The 18,143-nt window shown below is 39.2% G+C and overlaps 1 protein-coding gene across 2 annotated transcripts in view; it reads left to right on the top strand.

The window, feature by feature from the left end:
- The window catches only part of LOC110826786 (uncharacterized), a 230,284-nt gene extending 212,141 nt beyond the window's left edge, over positions 1-18,143 (top strand). Inside the window, exons 6-17 of one of the 2 annotated variants that reach the window (XM_087347784.1) lie at positions 1,076-1,204; positions 3,878-3,934; positions 9,041-9,110; positions 9,782-9,932; positions 10,482-10,756; positions 11,872-12,005; positions 12,271-12,375; positions 12,810-13,029; positions 13,495-13,676; positions 14,851-15,090; positions 15,508-15,658; positions 16,326-18,143. In XM_087347784.1, coding sequence (XP_087203910.1) covers positions 1,076-1,204; positions 3,878-3,934; positions 9,041-9,110; positions 9,782-9,932; positions 10,482-10,756; positions 11,872-12,005; positions 12,271-12,375; positions 12,810-13,029; positions 13,495-13,676; positions 14,851-15,090; positions 15,508-15,658; positions 16,326-17,779 — 3,168 coding nt within the window. In that variant the 3' untranslated portion in view covers positions 17,780-18,143. Of the gene's footprint in view, positions 1-1,075; positions 1,205-3,877; positions 3,935-9,040; positions 9,111-9,781; positions 9,933-10,481; positions 10,805-11,871; positions 12,006-12,270; positions 12,376-12,809; positions 13,030-13,494; positions 13,677-14,850; positions 15,091-15,507; positions 15,659-16,325 lie in introns of both variants that reach the window. The other variant, XM_022057773.2, reaches the window with a different exon arrangement.

The following is an 18,143-nucleotide window of genomic DNA, read 5'->3' as shown; positions in this document are numbered from 1 at the left end:
TTGATTCCACTGTAAATCCGGTAAAATGGCTGAACATGACAATGGATGGATAAACAGATATGGCTCTCCATTATGTGTTCAGTATTTCGTGCTAATAACGCATAATAACCTGTTTTATTTAAAGCGAAAGTATCGAATGGCATGCCATTTTTAATTTCGTGTTGAACCATTAGCGCTTTGTAGCGTCGAAAGTGGTCTCACACAATTTGTTGCTTATAAACTGCAGAAATACCTCGGTTTATTGGAAGACGATACAGGTGTCAGCAGTGTTATAATAACTTCTAATTGATAGTTCTACAATATCCCGAAGCGCGGCGCTACTAAACAAGCTAACTGGCGAAGTTCGTTCAAGTTTCTTCATGATATATGCATAGTCTAGTCAGTGGAGGAAAAGCTGTGTGATATATTATTGTTACATTTTATAATTAGGTTAAAGAAGTTTCTTTACTTTACATTTAAAATGTTACTTTGCACTGTAAGACTTCTGCGTCTGACGAAGATAAATGTAAGACGGAACAGAAAGAAATATATTCAGTGATATTTCTTGCCGTTATTTAACGTGTACGCATTAAAGCTATGTATTTTCCTCAAATACTGGTAATAAATTTATACTTTTTGACGAAAATACATTTCTTAAACATGAGATAGCTTTCTAGAAATATGCTGTGTACAGGTCTGTAAACTGTTTAAATCGGTTTTTGCTTTATGTTTCAGGGACCAGAGGAAAGATGTTTCCATTTTAGACACATTTTACTAAGCTTATGCAGTCATGGAGACATGCTGGTAGTCATATCGATTAATGTGCCCCAACCGAAATGTATCGATATATTAGGTCGTTTCTACGTGGCATCGATGACAAAAAGCTTTTGTCAGGAGTTAGTGTAAATTGAGTTCTCATTCAGCACTTCGGCGCCACCTGTTTGACACCTGTTTCTGGGCGACTTGATAATACATGTAAATTTCATGACGCTTTAATGCAACAGAACACTGTGTCATTTATTCTTACTTTCTGTGAGCTGACCGACCACGAATTGCATGTTATTAAGGTTTTCGTCTGGGTAATTTTATGTTGCAGGTTGGAACGCCAGATAGTATGGCGGAGAGCATGCTGCCATCTGTAGTCGATCCGAGGGACTACGACCATATTCGATTTATGCAAATGAATGGCGGTACGGGTAACAACTTCGAAGAAACCATCCACAGGGTGAGAAAGGGTTCCATATTTACTTCTTCGCTGAATGATAAAGTGTGGACTGAATTGAAATGTTTCAGGACAGGGCCTTTTGGCGGAATTATAGACGCGTTAGTGTCCCTCGTGTTACCGTACAGCATGGGTAACGTCTTGACCAGATCAGGGAATTTCAGCATCTTGAAAATAACTCTGATACTCTGTTAACTGTTTCATTTATGAAATGTAATTATGGGGGAATCACCACAACGCTTTCGCAAAACTGTCATTACCGTATCCAGACCTGCCCTGAACTTTTTGTGGGTCCCGGAATGTCGTCTTAGTACGTCATAACATAACAGCGTGTTCCTGCACAGTCTTTTGACTTACGACTGTGTCTGATTTCAGTGGTCAGTGTCAGGTAGTGTCTGGGGTAATACAATGAAAGATTCACTTTTTTAGTAGCTGTAGTTGAGAAATGATCAAATGATGTGCTGTTATACGAGTGAAAATCTATGGTTTACTGCGCATGCGCATAAATATTCAGCTTATTGGCTCGCATTTGATAGCGTTGTCGATTTACTATTCTCTTTTCCACCAGCTCCATGCTTCCCTTTCTAGCAGTCCCTTGACAAAAGCCGTTGTTCTCGGATGTTGTCGAGACTAGTAAGGGCTTGTATTCAATACACTGAAAAGGGACGCTGTTCTGTGATAGAAGAGGGAAAATTCCGTTATTAATCCTGTTTTATGTCGTCCTGAACATTCCAGCGGGTAGCGATTTCATCTACACATCCTTTTTTTTCCACTCAATGGTCAAATTGGCCCAGACCAACGTAAGCACGGGATACGTGACGTATCTGTGATACTTCGGTACATTCGTAAACCGTAGATGTAATATCGTAATAATTTTACATAAAACTGTATCTCATATTTATGGATGCCGTGTTATTCTGGGTGACTGAACAGGAAACTTATATTTTGCATCGCGTGTTTTATATTTAATTGCTTTGTTATCTGTTTATTCTTATTTTTTCTATACTGATGAAAGATGAACAGTCTTATTTTGTCTTGCAGTTGTTTAGTTGAGTAGATTCTTCTTTGTTTGTCTGAATCTGTGTTGCAGATGTGTAATAAAACCAGTTGCTTGAAGGGGACACTCGGTTTTACGTAAGGGATTTCCATTTGTTTTTGTTAAACGACTTTAATTTCTAGCCGCGTCTTCGTAGAAACTGTTAATCTGTCTAATGAAAGACGAAATCTATTTTGACTTTCGATTGCCGTATCTTTGGTGAAAGTACGCCTATTTTCCAAGTATTCTGTTGGCTCCCCATGGTAACTCAATCTGATTGAACGAAGAACACACTCGATTTTCTGCTTGGGATTTGCGTTTGTTTGAAATCTGATACTGCATGTGTAGTTTTTTGCGATTTGTACGTAGGATCTCCATGACAGCTGTTATTCTAACTTTGCGTGTGGATGATGTCATAATTTTAGGAAATAAGAATTGTACTATTTATTCAAAACGCATTTTACCTCAATAAGTGAACCACGTGAATATAATAAAATATTATTTATCAATAAAACGAAGTCATAAATTACAAACAGAACGTTCACGTAAAGCAGAACTGAAACCTGAGACTGATGTTTTCAGCCAGGACTTTTTTCTCTACCGTTACAGATGTTTTTACCCTTTTCAGACTTGATAAAGGTACAAATTCATGGCGTCAATGCGTCTCTTAGCAACCCCTGTTCAAGGGGTTCTTGGTGTAACATTACCAGAACAACTGAATGCCAAAAATAACAAGTGTGTGTTTTATCCATAATACAAGTTAGACCGTACAAACACAAGTAAGGGAATTTTGCCTCGACTTTCCCATTTCAGGATAACAGAAAACCCTTTACGTAACGTAAACCTAGCCTTAAAATCAGTTACACAACCAAAGCCAAGAGCAACCTTATTATTTATTTATTTATTTAGTGTTCTGTCTGACGACAGGTCCATATGAACAGGATCCTTCCATCCTTTTCTCGGACTGGGACCTGTTCATATACGTTCTTGGCAGATGATCCAGAAGCGGTTTGCCATTGCCTTCTTCTGTGTGTGAATGGAGTAATTGTTGGGATGCCACGGAGAAACCGGGGAAGCCCCCGGAGGAAAACTCCGTGTTGCCTAGACCACGGCCTTGCCCAACACAAGTTATAAATTCGGGCACCGCCGGGAATCGAACCCGAGACCCCAGGATTACAAGGCCAGCGTTCTAACCGCTAGACCACCGTGGCTATAACCTTATTATACAGTGCATTAATGACTCCTATGTTTTAACAAACTAAGACATGAGTAATGTCTGTACTCATTATACTAAGTATCCATAATACCAGCTTAAAAACATAAACATTACGTACCTTCCTCCACCAGAGAACTGAGAGAGATCGCTGTGTTTATTGAGGGAATTAATTTTTTGTTATCTTTTCAGGGTGTTTTGACATGTAGACAAGATTTGAGCTGTTTTAGATTGTATTCTCAGTACTGTACAGCTGCTGCGAAACTTTGTAACGTTTGGCAAAGCTGGGCGTTTGCTTTCCAGAGCTAAAATTTATAGGTCGTGCCATGTGATGGATCTCTCAGCCCGTAGTAATCTTCTGCAATCTAATTAAAGGGGGCTGAAATGATGTTAACCTATCATTGCTTTGTTTGTTTGTTTGTTTCAGCTTAAAGTCCAGGAAGTGCTAAAGAAACGAGAGAGATTTCACAAGGAACACGAAGAGGTAGGTAATGCAGTGTGCTAACTAATCATTAGCCCTCTAAAGCCCAGTAGTAGCTATATTTCCAACCTGCTTTTAACATAGGAACTCGTCATTTTGATGGGTTCCGTGTGCTTCTCACTTCAAACAGGGATTGTTTCGTTAAACAGCTTTAACCAGTTGAACGTTGTCATGGAAATGTGTTTTCTTTGAGGTACGGACTGAATTCGCTAGTATTATTTAAATAATAAATAGCATGTTATACGGTAAAGCTGTTCTTGTATCGAACTGAGTAGATTTCTAGTGGCATTTTTGATTTACTTATTACCAGGACGTGACGCTGACCACTCACCACCACATACTGTCGAGGTTAAGAATGAGTAGGAGCTATACCACCTCTCCCCCCAAGCGCGAACATGACGTACAGTGGGACAGCTTTAATTTTAATTAGCCCTGGTTAAAAACCCATGACAAAAGAAGTTGACTCCTAAATTTTGTGGAGTTCTAGGCCACGTGAGATAAGATTCTTAAAAGCTGACACCCTCCTTGTGATGTTAGCGTTCACTAAGTCTGTACGTAGCAAGAAATTTAATATACAGCTTGGTATTTGCTTTCTGTTTAACATAAGGAAGTAATTTTCTGAGGTTTCTGTGCCCCCATGTCCGTTTATTTCTATCGTAGTTTTGATTATCTCTTCTTTTTTTCTGATCCCTCAGCGCTCCGGCATCCCCAGACACAGACCATATAAACTGTTTTATGGGGCGTGGGGTCAGTCGTACCCCAAAGATGTTGACCTCTCACACCATATCTTTCTTCATCCCTCTGTTCTTCTCTCCTGGATCTTCTCCCATTTAATTCCCCGTACGCAAATAATCATAAACCACGCAGTGCTGAGCCTATGAGTAAGGTTCTTTTACTACCAGACCTCCAAGACCCCTGCGTAACTGCATACTTTTGTATTTGAAACGAACACCATGAAGGATAAATTACTTTTTATTGTTCGTGTGATCACACTGTCTACCAAGTAATGAGTTTATTAGGGAAGTCAGAATACCTTGTCTTCTTCTCCAGAACACCAACCTTACAGTAGGGAAATTTCCTTCTGCGTATTGAAGAATCTTTTGTATAAAGTAACTTCTGTGTATCATATTCGACACTACTGAAATTTTATTTTGGTTCGTATTGGTTCAGTAGAAACCATGTAGAAGTACAGTTTATGCCCTGAAGACGGAAGCAGTAAATGCCACCGAAACGATAATAACCATCTCAACGCATGTGTGTTTGTAAATGGTTTTCAGTGGTCAGCATTACTGGAAGCTGAATGTGGCAAATGGGACTTGCTGTCTTCTATGTGGCTGTAAAGCTGTTGAAGCGTGGGACTAAATGATTGACCAATCATCTCCTTCTTTTGTCGAGGTTAAGAATACGTGGAGCTGTAGGTCCATTCTCCCAATTCGTCGTCAGGGCTTGTAAAGTTCTTTCATGATTCGGAATGGTGTTAAACATTTACGATTAAAGTACCAGACAGTATTGAGTTGCGTGATTATGATGCAATTTTTTTGTTTGATTTATTTGTGGGAAGATATTCATGCTTTATATTCAGATAAATGTAATAACATGTTGCGGTAACAGTTGAATTGTCAAAATAAAAGAAAAAATCAGCCTTAGACGTACGCTTATAGATCAAAAAACGTTGTAACAAGTTTGCTCGGAAAATCTCCACATGAAAACACAATTCAGATATAGAAGACCGAGAAAAGTAAAAGTTACCAGATTAGACGAGGGAGAGGTATAATAAAATCCTGGTCCTGATCCGGTTTTGCCAACGTGACGTCATTTTAGACGAAAGCGTACTATTAATGAAAGTTCGTGACAGAGTGACGCGTCTCTCCTCCCCTCAATACCCCTTCCGCCCCTTCCAAGAGTTTCTTATCACTCCAAGTGTTACATCATTTATGGATGACCTTATAAGTTCAGAAAATGCTTGATGGAAGAAAAAGTAAAGACTTTATGTTATACTGCAGAAACTCCTACCTGCTGTTTACGTGTTCAGAAAATAATTAGAAATTAAAATTGCTATTTTAAAGGTCCCTGTTTAGTAGCTACTTGCTTATCACAAGGCACTGAAAAATACCTAGTTTCAAGAATTTAAACGTATAATCAGATTTTCTAAATACATTATTTGCGACTTTTATATCTTTTACTTTCAAATACCAGTACTAAAACGTGAAAAGTTCAGGTCTCTTCTGTCTTCTGGATTTCATTGTCGTGTAATCTGGTACTTGATGACTACATAATCGCCGTGATGATGGATATTCACCTTTTGCTTTGATTTTAAAACAAACTAATCACATGCGAAATTTGGTATGTGTAAGACACAGGCTCAAAAATTGTGTTTGAATATTGTATATAAGTAAACAGTGCGTGCTAAATTTGAGGTTATGTCAGATAATTTGACGTAGATAGAATTTGTACTTGGTATGCAGATCTTACCAGGAAATAAAATATATTACCACCATCGCAGAGCAGGTTAACTTTCTCCGCGAGAAGATACTTCAGTGGAGTGAAATGCAACCTTCAGCGTGTATTCGTGACTCTGCAGCTTTCGGGGGATTCACCGTGAGGGGACATTGTGTAGGGAGACAGAGGGAGATAGCAACATTCTTCGCTTAGGGTCTCACAATAAAAGTTTTAGTGTCACCTCACCAGTGGTTTTTATAGCTCCTTTGGGAATGCCACCATATTCCTCCACCCCGAGGCCACAAACAGCAGCCATGGCGCTGAACGTCACCAGAGGGCTTCACCCCACAATGAAAATTAAACCTCATTGATGTTAGCAGCTCCTGTTTAAAAAATCCGTCACGTCAGTTGCAAACGGGAAATGTGAAAAAGATTAGTTCACAACTAAGTGGAACAAGGCCGTCTGGAGTAGTTATTTAGCTGATCTGGAAAATTTGTTAATAATATTCATTAGAAGACGGGCAGGGTTTTTTTAAAAAAAAATCAAAAGACCATAGCTGCTAAGTGAAGTGACGCATTCCAAGAAAACATTGAAACAAATGACGATTGCGCGTTAATGTATTTGAATGGTATAAAAAATAATAGTGTATTATGTAAATATTATTCACCTCCCACAATGAAATTTCTGAACAGAATGCGACTATTGACGATAAATTATTACACTTGGCACTGACGGGACAGTGAGGCATCACGCAACACCACGAAATGTTTTTATAAACAATATAATTTCAGACTTGTACTTTCGTTAAATTAATTTTAGAATCTTATCTTTCACGCAGTATTAATATCAGTACTACAAGTGTGTAAAAATATTTCTGTTTAATGACACGTAAAGTTTGTAAATTGCATCTAATGAAAGAAGTAAGGTCCCATGATGACATTCTAGGTGTCGAAACATGTAGCCTTTTTAAATATTTACGTTTTCCCATGCACGCGATAACTGTTGTCTGTTGCTGAATCAAACATGTAACGGTAATACTTTACAAAAATACAAATGAATAATATGTAGTCCTCTCCATATATTATTAGGGCGATTAAATTTAAGAGGGGACATGTGTAGCATTCATGGGAGAAACAAGAAATGCACGCAACATTTTAGTCGGAAAGCATGAAGGGAAGCACTTTTTTTTAAAACCTAGGCACAGTGGGAACACGGCTATTAACAGTCGGGTTTTAGACAAGACTGGTAATTTATTGACCAGATGGCCTACTGTTAGCTTCTCAACAAGGTCTGTGGTCCATGGATAATGATGTGCATAACTGAAGCAGGAAATTAACAGCCACAAGTTAGTAGTAATTCTTGTTTTAGGTCTTTGAGGAAGGAATTCTGCTACTTTGACATTCTCAGACGCTGCAGTGCAAAAAAAGCGTGAACGTATTATTTTGCCTTATTTCGTCTCCCCTCGTCCATTATCGTCTAAAAAGATACGGGTTTTCGGCAGCGCAATGTCGTGATATTTGTCATTCCTTTCGATTAGATTTTCGATACTCTCGGAAGACTGAGACGATACAGGAAAAGAAAAAATCTCAACATATATTTCTGCTCGTTTTCTTCCAACAGAATTCCTCCCTTGATCTTCGCTCTGGTCGAAATTATTCTCGACTTGTATCTCTTTTTTACCTCCTTGATGCGTCATTACGTTTACTTTACGTCTTCGTCTGTGTGTCCTATCGGAAAGGCATCCTGAATTGTCTAATCACAAAGATACAAAAATGGCGTAAATTTAAATAGTGGAATATAATACATTTTAATTGTGATATTGTAACTTTGAAGGAAAAGGGTAGAGCTAAAGTTCATTAACCCTTTGAAAGCGAAGATGATTTAAATAATGTTTAAGTGTTCAGTTCCTTTCTCAAAGAAAACACGATAGGTCTTCATTACAAAGATCAGTTTGTAAAAATTTGCTATTATTCTGATTATTATGTAAAATCCATACATAAAATCTGTGTGCAAAATGCAGAATTATTGAATTTTAAAGTAGGTGGTATGTATAGTTCCAACTTTGATTTAAGAAGAATATCTAATTGACAGGAATGAGGTTAGGTATGGATGCCATTCATTCTCGAAAACTGAGTAAGAATGTTTTTATTGGTTATGAATTATATTTCACCTACAGATGAACAGTTCAATAGTAAAATTAATATTAACATGGACAAAACTAATGACTGTGATTCACTATTTTATATTGTGTGTGCAAATAATTACTATGAAGTATAAGTTAGACGTCTTATGTGGTGCAAATTTCTATTTGTAAAGGAGATAAAATACTGAAAATAACTAATGATGCATTTAACATATGGAAATGAGGACAATGCCTTACTCTGTATGTAGAAAATTTAGGAGAACTGGATATATCTATAATATTTTATGTTTTAATAGTTTTTGAGGTTATTTCTCTAGATCTTTTTATTGCCAAGATATGGAACAGAAATGCCAAGGTTCAAAACCTCTCGCGTAACTTCCTGTGATTAATGTAGACGGGCTACTGCGTAGTTCTGCTAAAAGTAATGAGGGCTTTCAGTTCATCGTGTTGCAATTACAAAAACTCTGAATTTCATGACTTTCTGTAGTACTGCCATTCATTATAAATAAATTTTACCTCTTCCTAGATATTGCGTGATATTCGACAAGGGTTGTTACAGATTGGAAGAGAAGGACTAAGGACAGCTTTGTCTGGGGGTGAGTACTGAACTCCATTTCTACAAATTTACACAATTATTTTCGTACCTCTGTAAGGATTATTACTTTCGTTATCGTATGGGTCAAAGTTGATGATATATATATTCAGATGAAAAATAAGGATCAAAGTTACACTAAAGTAACATTTATGACAGGAAGATTATTTATTTTATTGTTGCATCATTCCACCTTTCGGAAGGTGCGTATGGAAGTCCAGGTTCAAATCTCAGCCCAGAGTCAACTCCCCTGATGGTTCCCCATGATTTATCTCGAGTCCTTTCTGGAAAATCCTGGGATAGTACTGTACCTTAAAATACATTATAGTAACCTCTACATTCTTTCCAATTTATTATTCGGTTCTTAATGTTGGCAAAAGTTTAACCTTAGCTTCCTTCCGCTTTGTGTTTTCGTCAAGAAAGGTCGCTGAAATTTCTGTACGAAGTTTGAAGTTAAAGTTAATAAAGCGATAGTCCACTGTATTTGGACATACACCCATTCAAGGAACATTTTGGTCCTCCGGGCCAGATATGAACCAGCGACCTATGGATATCCAAAATGTTTTGCCAACATTAAAAACCAAACAAATACTACCTTAGGACATCATGCAGTCTGTGTATGCAGTAGATAAATGATAATAAATTAACCAATAGCAGTGTACTTATTGCCTGCAGATGACACGTACATGTATGATGACGATGCCCGCTGTTCTGGCATTGGACCCCATTGGTATGATGAACCCCCGTACGAAAGTGATCCCGAAGACTTCTTGATGGGCACCAACGCAGGTCACCCAGTTCCAATAAGCTCCATTCAGAATGGCAGGTTTGTTTTATGTGTCAGTTCTTGAATGTTATTTTGGTTATGTAGATGCTAACATTTATTTAAAACTTACAAATGTATACACACAGGATACTTAATCTTAGCCAACACGTAACAGCGATTATATCTGCATTATGTCTTACGCATCCAGGTATGGTATTTGACCATTCTGCCTGGGGTATGGGACCATCTGTTGGGCAGAATTTTCAGTTTACCCTCAGATGAGATTGAAAATAATTATGTCTAGCACATACTGCTTAATGTAGGGTAAATGAAGAAATATTATAGAGATTCAAGGATGTATACAAAATGTTATTCAGTAAGTTTCTGGATCGAAGTGTATGCAATAATCCATTATAAATGGAGTATCTGTAATACACTTATGGATTGTGTTTGTTTTCACATCACTAAGCCTAGTTAGACGAATCAAAACAATCCGTACTTTCTCTCTCTACAAGACTACAAAGTGCAACAACCCAGAGGACAGCCCACTTCATGCCCGTTGCCATGAGAACCTGAATTCTCACTTTTTTACTTTCTGTTTTAACTTAGGGTTTGCTTCACTTTGGACTTGAGGACAGAGCCTCGGGGTGAGGGAGTGATTTCTCTTCGGACAGCCGGCGACATCTCCATCCCACGAGACCCTTCGATTAACGGGTCGGGAGCCTGGCTTCACCACGCCCACGGAATTGGAATAACAAGAGGGTCCTCTCTTACACCTCGAGGTTCTGCTCGCAGGGGTCTCCTCGTGCCCCAGTCTGGTCCATACCCTGCAACCATCATTCCGCTGGGTGGCGGAAGCGGACCACACATGAGAGATGCACAAGGTGACAGGGAAAGTGGAGACTATGCAAGCTCGGATGTCCAGAGTATAGGTCTGTTGGAATAAAACATAATTCAGAAAAATCTTTAAATGAGAATAAGATTAATTGACAGTTGAGCTACGTCGTGTATGTAGAAGGTTGAACGCACAGAATCTTTCTAAAAAGATGTTTCAGTTGCACAGTTACCTAACTACATAGCAAACTTCGCTGTGTTTGAGAGAATACGCTACAGTTTACAAAGATAATCCGTACACTTCTTAAAAACTGCAACAAAAAATTTCAGTGGCAATGATCAGCATCAGTGAAGAAACTCTAGCTGAAATTGTGTGAAATTTTTGACGTAGGCTGCAGACGGTCTTGGACATTGATGTCGCACGTACTAAAAATGATTTTACACAATTGTCGGTCTCCCAGGACTACTGAGCTAAGACATATCAAATACTGTGATGGTCGCTATGTAATTATTTAATTTTTTTAAAATTCAAACTGGAGCGTCTTCTTAGAAAAATTCTCTTCTTTACGCTGGACCTCAAAGCAGTTTTTCTTCTTGGTCTCTGAAGTCCAGTCAAGTGAAAATTAGCTAGATTTTAGCGTGAAAAGTGATACCGAGCACGTTAGCTCATGGTAACATGTCCTTTGTTTGGAAAGAATGATGTTAAGATCATAACTGGTAAATCAGACATTATTTTGTGGGTTTCTTTGGATTTCCACAGTGTTCCCAGGAGAATTATCAGGTAATCCCTTACAAACAGACCATATTCACATTGTCAATACCAAATTTCATTAAAATCCGTATCATTCCAGAGACATGTGGACCCATCCTCCATTATGTGATAATTTCAAGCGCTTTGTGCAATTAACAAATAAAAATATAAATAAAATAATTTGAATTTTAAATGTGACACAAATATAAAAAATTCTGTGAAGGGCCACAATTAGTCATGAACATGGAGAAATAGTCACTTTGTGTGCCTCATAGCTACATTAATATGTGTATTGGAATATCAAGATCTCATTTCCACTTAATTTTCAATTCATGTCTAAGTGAATTGAGACTTCAGTTCATGTGCTTCTTAACCTGTCTGTGGAATTCATTGTTTTGTCTCTTTTTCTTCTAGGATCGCGTCTGTCCACCATGTCAATTGACACAAGCAAATCAGAACAACTGGAAGGACACTGCATCTCATCACCCGCGTATCTGTCAGCACACGGAGGCAAAGGACGACCGTTCCGAAAACTAGTAGCATACACGGTAAATATTTGCAAGGTTCTGATAAAAGATGACGTAATTCTTGACTTCATAATAATAGGGATAGTCTGTTTTTCTGTAACAGTGAATTTTAGATATTCCTAAATGGTTTACGTAGGTTACAGAACGTAAAAATTATACAAATTAACTATTTCTGTGTTGTTTCTAGCAGTTTAACTTTCCACGTCTTCATTACTGTTACAAATAACAGTATATTGGAAATTGTTTCTGTTGCGCTCAGAGCCGCCATGTTCCTCTTGTGTTGCAGAGCCGGAGTAGTGCAAGTGAGGAAGGTCTGTCACCGAGTCAGAGTTCCGACTATGAAGATCAGGAGGATTTTGAATCAATTAAACAGCCCAACACAACACACGGCGTAAGTCTCGAAGAGTGAGAGACATTCTAAAAGGAAATTGTATCCCAGGTGTAAAGCAGATGAGAGATGACGATGACCATTCATTCACCTCATCTGATGCTGAGATTAAGATTGAATGGAGCTATACCTCCCTTCCCCAGTGTCTCTTCACGACGCTGAACTTAATAAGCGTCAAGGGAATTTTACCTTTAATGTAGCCATAGTGATGTATAAAATGGGATTCTTGCCAGTACGAAAGTCAGTGATAGTTTTACGTTTGGAATCATGAACTTGGGGACAGGTGAATAAGATGATATGTTTGGACCAAATTTGATTTTGTTTATTGGAATTGCAAAATATGTATGATATCTTGCTGTCTGAAGTCTGGCAGACAAAAAACCTTACAGATGTAGTGGTTAAACCACTTTTATTTTGAAGAGTTGTTGATCTTGCAGGCTGGCGAGTCTGGTGGTTGTAGAACCGGTGTGTCACTAGTGGGTCGTATGCGTGGGTTGAGGCAAGATGTCCAGAAGAAGATATGTCAGTTGCGTGCATCCGGACCAAATCCTACTCCACCCGCACCGGCTCCATCTCTGGCAGACGGCAGTGAACGAAGAGGCGAAGTATTGCCTTCGGCTAGCTCTGTTGAGAGTTTGCCTAGTGGCTCTGGGTCTAGTGAGTATCCATACTGTTTTCATTAGGTTTTGTAAGGCAAATTCGTCTGTGACAGAGTTATTCAGACTGTGGATTCCTCCGTCGGTAAGTTTGCTGTGTTACGTCACTGTTTTGCAGACACTGGCTGTATTTGACCTTGAAAGAGTGAATTCATATGTTCCGTATTGTGATGCATAGAGTACGGATGGTAGGCGAAGACTAACAGCCAACTTTTCTACCATTTACATCCCTATTATTGTAATCTCTTTACTCAGTTATTTTAAGCTGTTTATGCTTTCATCATCAGGGCCGTCAGATGAAGCTAATCTAAATTCCTGGATCCAGTGGACCCAACAGATGAGGTTTTATGCTTTTACCTGGTGACAGAAGTAGAGCTGTCTTCCGGAAGATGTTTAATTTTAACCAGTAGACGATGGAAAATTTCCAAGAACATGTATCAATTTAATGTTTCCTTTTTGTTTTAAGGCACTCAGGCTCTTGTTCCTACAGCTGGAAGTAACCACAGTTCCTTATCTGCAGAAGACCGCGACTCAAGTCCTGTTACCGTTCCTGTTCCCACTACAATTGTAGGTCCAATTATTGGAAAAGCCCGGGCCATTGTTGACTACACGCCAAGTCCATATGATAAGGATGCTCTTAAATTCAAGGTGAGAAAAAATTCTTTGCAGTAAGTACATCAGCATAAAAAATTAAAGCAATGAAAGTTTCTCGTATTTAAGTGAATGCGCACGTCTCGTGTTCTGTGTGATGTTGCGTAGAGCTTTAACGTGGATTTATCGAAGATATTGTTTCATTGTTGCAGTATGTTCTGATGATGTGTGTTTGTAATGAAATGAAAGGAAGAAGTTGGTATGTCGTGTCTTGTGAATAGTTCCACGTCATGGGAGTATATGGGACTCCCTCGATACTCATTTGGGTGGGAGGACAGACAAATCGCAATGCCAGGTTTGATGTAGCAAAGAGAGAAGTCTGACTCTTGCCAAGAATTAGACCCCAGTCATTCCTCTCATAGTCAGCCACTTTAAAAACTAAGTTATGTTTGCTTATGTGTATGGAATATTAACCTTTAATATACACGAGCTTGGGATTTGAACACCCAACTGTATATCCGCATAGTTTTTATGTTTAAAGGAGCCTGAATTACTGAATGTCCTCTATTTTAAGATATCATTAAGCGAGTGATCCATGTACGAGTCTGACTTGCGAGTCTGGCTCAGCGAGCTTGATTCATGAGCCGGGCTCGGATATATTTCACCACACATGCATAGCAGACTCGGCTCGTGACACCCCACCCACAGACGAGTCTGGCCCGATGGAACCCGAGCCAAGCCGGACTCGCAAGCCAGACTCGTACGTGGATGGGCTGCTTTAGATGTAAGATGCATCCTTGATTTAGTAACAGGTTTCCAGTAAAAAAGACACTATATCGATTCTTAGATGCCATCAAATGTAAGGTGCACCCCGATTTCAGAAATTTTAAAATATTAAAAAAGAGTGCTTCAAAGTAAAGGATATATGGTGTTTTCGCCAGATGGCAGCAGATGCCAGATGAAGCATTCAGTGATTCATTTCCGGTTTGCTATGGCTACCAGTGAAATGTGATTTACGAACATACATGAAAGGAATGTTGCCAGTTATGTATCATCAACTTTGCTGTCGTATACTTCGAGCTACTGGTATCATTAAATAAATCATAAATAAGTGACTTCAAAATTGTCACAAGAACGAATGAGTGAATTTTGAAATTTATGCATAATTTAGAATATTCCTTTGTGTTTATAGAATAGGAATGAAAATGATGAAGTTTTGTTATGGTTTCAGAAAGGAGATATAATTGATGTGGTGTCAAAGAATGCAAGTGGGCTGTGGAGAGGAGTTCTGCACAACCGAATTGGAAACTTTAAATTCATCAATGTTGAACTGCTGAGTGATAAGATGTGCCAACGAGTGACCGGAGTACGCCAGCGTTCGGGCGGGAAGTATAGCGGGAGACACTGCGGTTCTGGTGCTAGAGGCAGGCCCCATTCTGTGGAGGAATTGCTTCAGAGGATGAACTTGGAGGTCGGTAAATTTTCATTTGTTTTTGTTTACATGTCTGTACATCTGCAGTTTCCAGTTGTATGCTACTGAGGTTACAAAACGCGCCCCAGTAGCAGTTTTTTAAACAATAATATGTGACGTGGCATATCGAAGTTTTCGGATTATGCGTAAAAACATTTACTTGTGTATATTTATGTGTATGTCGTGTGCACATAAACAAGAAAAATATAATTCGAATGAGTATTTAATTTTCATGTATTAAACAAAAGTAATGTGAAGTTAAAAACATAATGCGAAATGTTCCCATTAATGATTACAAATTTTTTCCAAGCTATGTTTCAGTCTGCTTATTGTTTATTGAGACATTTGTTTTGTATTAAACATTTAATTAATTGATGGTCAGTGACATTTTTCTAGTAATATAAAAATGTCTTTCAGGAGCACATCTCTGTGTTTGTCCTCAATGGATATGAAGACTTGGAGCTGTTTGAGGATCTGGAAGGAGAGGATTTGGATTACTTGGGTATCAGCAATCCTGAACATAGAGCCAAGATACTTACAGCTGTTCAGCTGCTACATGATTATGACTGTACGTAACTCTGAGATTGCAAATAGCATTATGAAAACTTTTTTAAGAAATGACAGCTTTGAATGGCCAAAGTTTTCTGTGATGGTCGTTTTATATTATTTTGTTTTATGCATTCCTGTAAATTGTCAATAATGTAAATGTTTAGGTAAGAGGGAGTACTGTCCGGGGTTTTGCACATCTGCTGTCGTGTGCCCTTATGAGTCAATCAGCTTCACAGATTTTGTGTATAAAGTATTTGGTTGAAGCGTGGAATGGATGCCACTAGTACATACCTCACCCTTTTCACCTCTTGCCCATGTTTATTTCAGTTGGTAGAAAAGACCTGTTGAAATTCAGTTGGGAGTGAAATGAATTGAAACTTATTTCTAACAAGTTTTAAAGTTCTTAGCTTCTTAACTTCTCTGTAAATTTTAAGAGAATAAGACTGTACCATTGTTCCACTAGTTAAATGTTGACATCTTATCAGAGAATCCTGTGTTCAGTTCCATGATGTTTTGTGTAGACATTGTGGTGGGTCGAAGATGGCACTGGAACAAGTTTTTCTCCTGTTACTACACTTTAAGTCTGTGTTTCACCAATGCAACAAAATCCTCTGTCACCACTCCTGAGGCATGAGATTTCGTTGTTTTCCTCTACTACTACATTGTTACTGTTGTGGACTTTACAGCACCAGACAGTCCAGAGGACACGGATGGTGATGGACCAGCATCTAGCAGTGCAGATGAGGATGCTGGATCTGTTAGCCAACACTCCGAGTGTTCAGCCTTGCAGCAGAAACAGCATCCACTGGATGTTTCCAAGTCTTCCTTTCAACGGCTCCAGTTCCCTCGTGACTCCGGTTGCTACGATTCAGCCACCGCTGACACGAAGGAGCGTCTACATTCACATCACCACCACCATCATCACAAGAAGCCTGTTCCTACGGGCTCCACCCTCCAGCACCACCATCACCACAAGTCCTGTCGGAGCTCTTCTTCCAAGTGCGGTAAAGACGGTAGGGATCAGGTGAAAGAAGGATGTGTGAGTTTGCTGAGGCCACAAGGAGGTTGCACCTTGAGGACGCGTAGTAACAGAGAAATTCCTAATAATTTAGATTCTGGTTTAATCACACCACTGCAACATCCTCTGCTTCATCAGTGTTCAAGTGGAAATGGTGGTGGTGTAGGGGTGGGAACTGCGGAGGGTAGCGAGTTGCAGTACAGAGGGGGCAGCAGCAAGCTGCAGGGCGTATTGTCTGATGTGGACTCAAGTAAACAAGGTATGGTTCTCAAATCCCCTCTTCCTCAACAACAGAGCTTCCTTCCCAATATACCTGTCACTTCTTCCGGTACGTCAGCGTCTTCCATCACTCATTTACCTTCAGGTGATTTTACAGGTATCAAGGGTGGTGGGAGAAGTTTAATTAGCGCTTCCTCAGTTTCTACTTCCATTTCCTCTTCTTCCCCAATAAGGACTTGCACTGGCAGTTTTGGTGCCGAGTTCAAAACGGATTCGTACGTAGTAGCGCGAGGCAAGCTTGTGACTGTGGAGTCGTGTCGCAAGGCAGGAAGTCCGTTGACTTCATCCCCTGTTGGAAGTCTGAGATGCAACAGTAAGCAACAAGTCCTCGATTCTCCTGGTAAGAAACGTTCGCCGTCCAATACATTCAGTGCCGTCGCAACGAACGCCTCCGCGACAGACGTTTTGCCCCAAGTTGCATCATCGCCGTCTCCTAGTGCTGGAGCTGATAGTGGGACAGTGATAATTTCAGAGGATCCTTGCGAGACAAACGCCAAATTGACCGTGGTGAAATATGTGGTAGGTGGCAGCAGTGATCTAGGACTCGGTTGTGAGAGTGGCAATGTGATGGGCGTTGGACGAAGTGGTTGCTGTCTTAGCGAAAAGTCTAGTGACTCCGGGGTCAGCTCTAGTTCACTCTCATCCGCAAACCCCAAGGAGAACTGCAGTAGGAAAGAAGGCAGAGCGATTGCTTCAAATAACGTGGGTCAGTCTGTTGTTGAGAGTCCTACAAGAGGCTTTGGTAACTACGGCAGTTGCATCGCCAGTCATCGATCGTCTCCTACTACAAATACGAATAAGGGTCTCGTACTACAAGGTTCTGATAAGAATACTTACCAGTGAAATAATATAATATCAATTAATTTTAAAGAAAATAAAGAAATCTCGACAACTCATATCAAAAACTTAGTAAGTAACAAAAGTAATGTTCTCCTAGTCTTTTATTCTTCTTTCTGATGTAGAGTTTTAATTGTTGTGATTAAACGTGAGGTAATGAGCTCAGATTTTTAATTGTTAATACCTGCTGTCTTGATTATGTTTTCTTTGACAGTTTTGAGAGGCATTATAATTTATAGAAACGACTCTACCCAAAACCCTTTTAACATTGTACATCCCTGTACAGACTTAGTAAGTAAGTAAGCTGTGCAAGACATTGAATGCCTTGTTCACATTCGAATAAGAGAATAAAACTCTTTCTTTGAAAATA

This window comes from Zootermopsis nevadensis, unplaced genomic scaffold, assembly GCF_977971745.1.
Source record: "Zootermopsis nevadensis isolate Lab colony 2312 unplaced genomic scaffold, Znev_1.0 Znev_ptg000012l, whole genome shotgun sequence".
Classification (NCBI taxonomy): Eukaryota; Metazoa; Arthropoda; class Insecta; order Blattodea; family Termopsidae; genus Zootermopsis; species Zootermopsis nevadensis.
The sequence above is the reverse complement of the archived record's forward strand: the minus strand, read 5'-3'. Positions and strand labels throughout refer to the sequence as shown.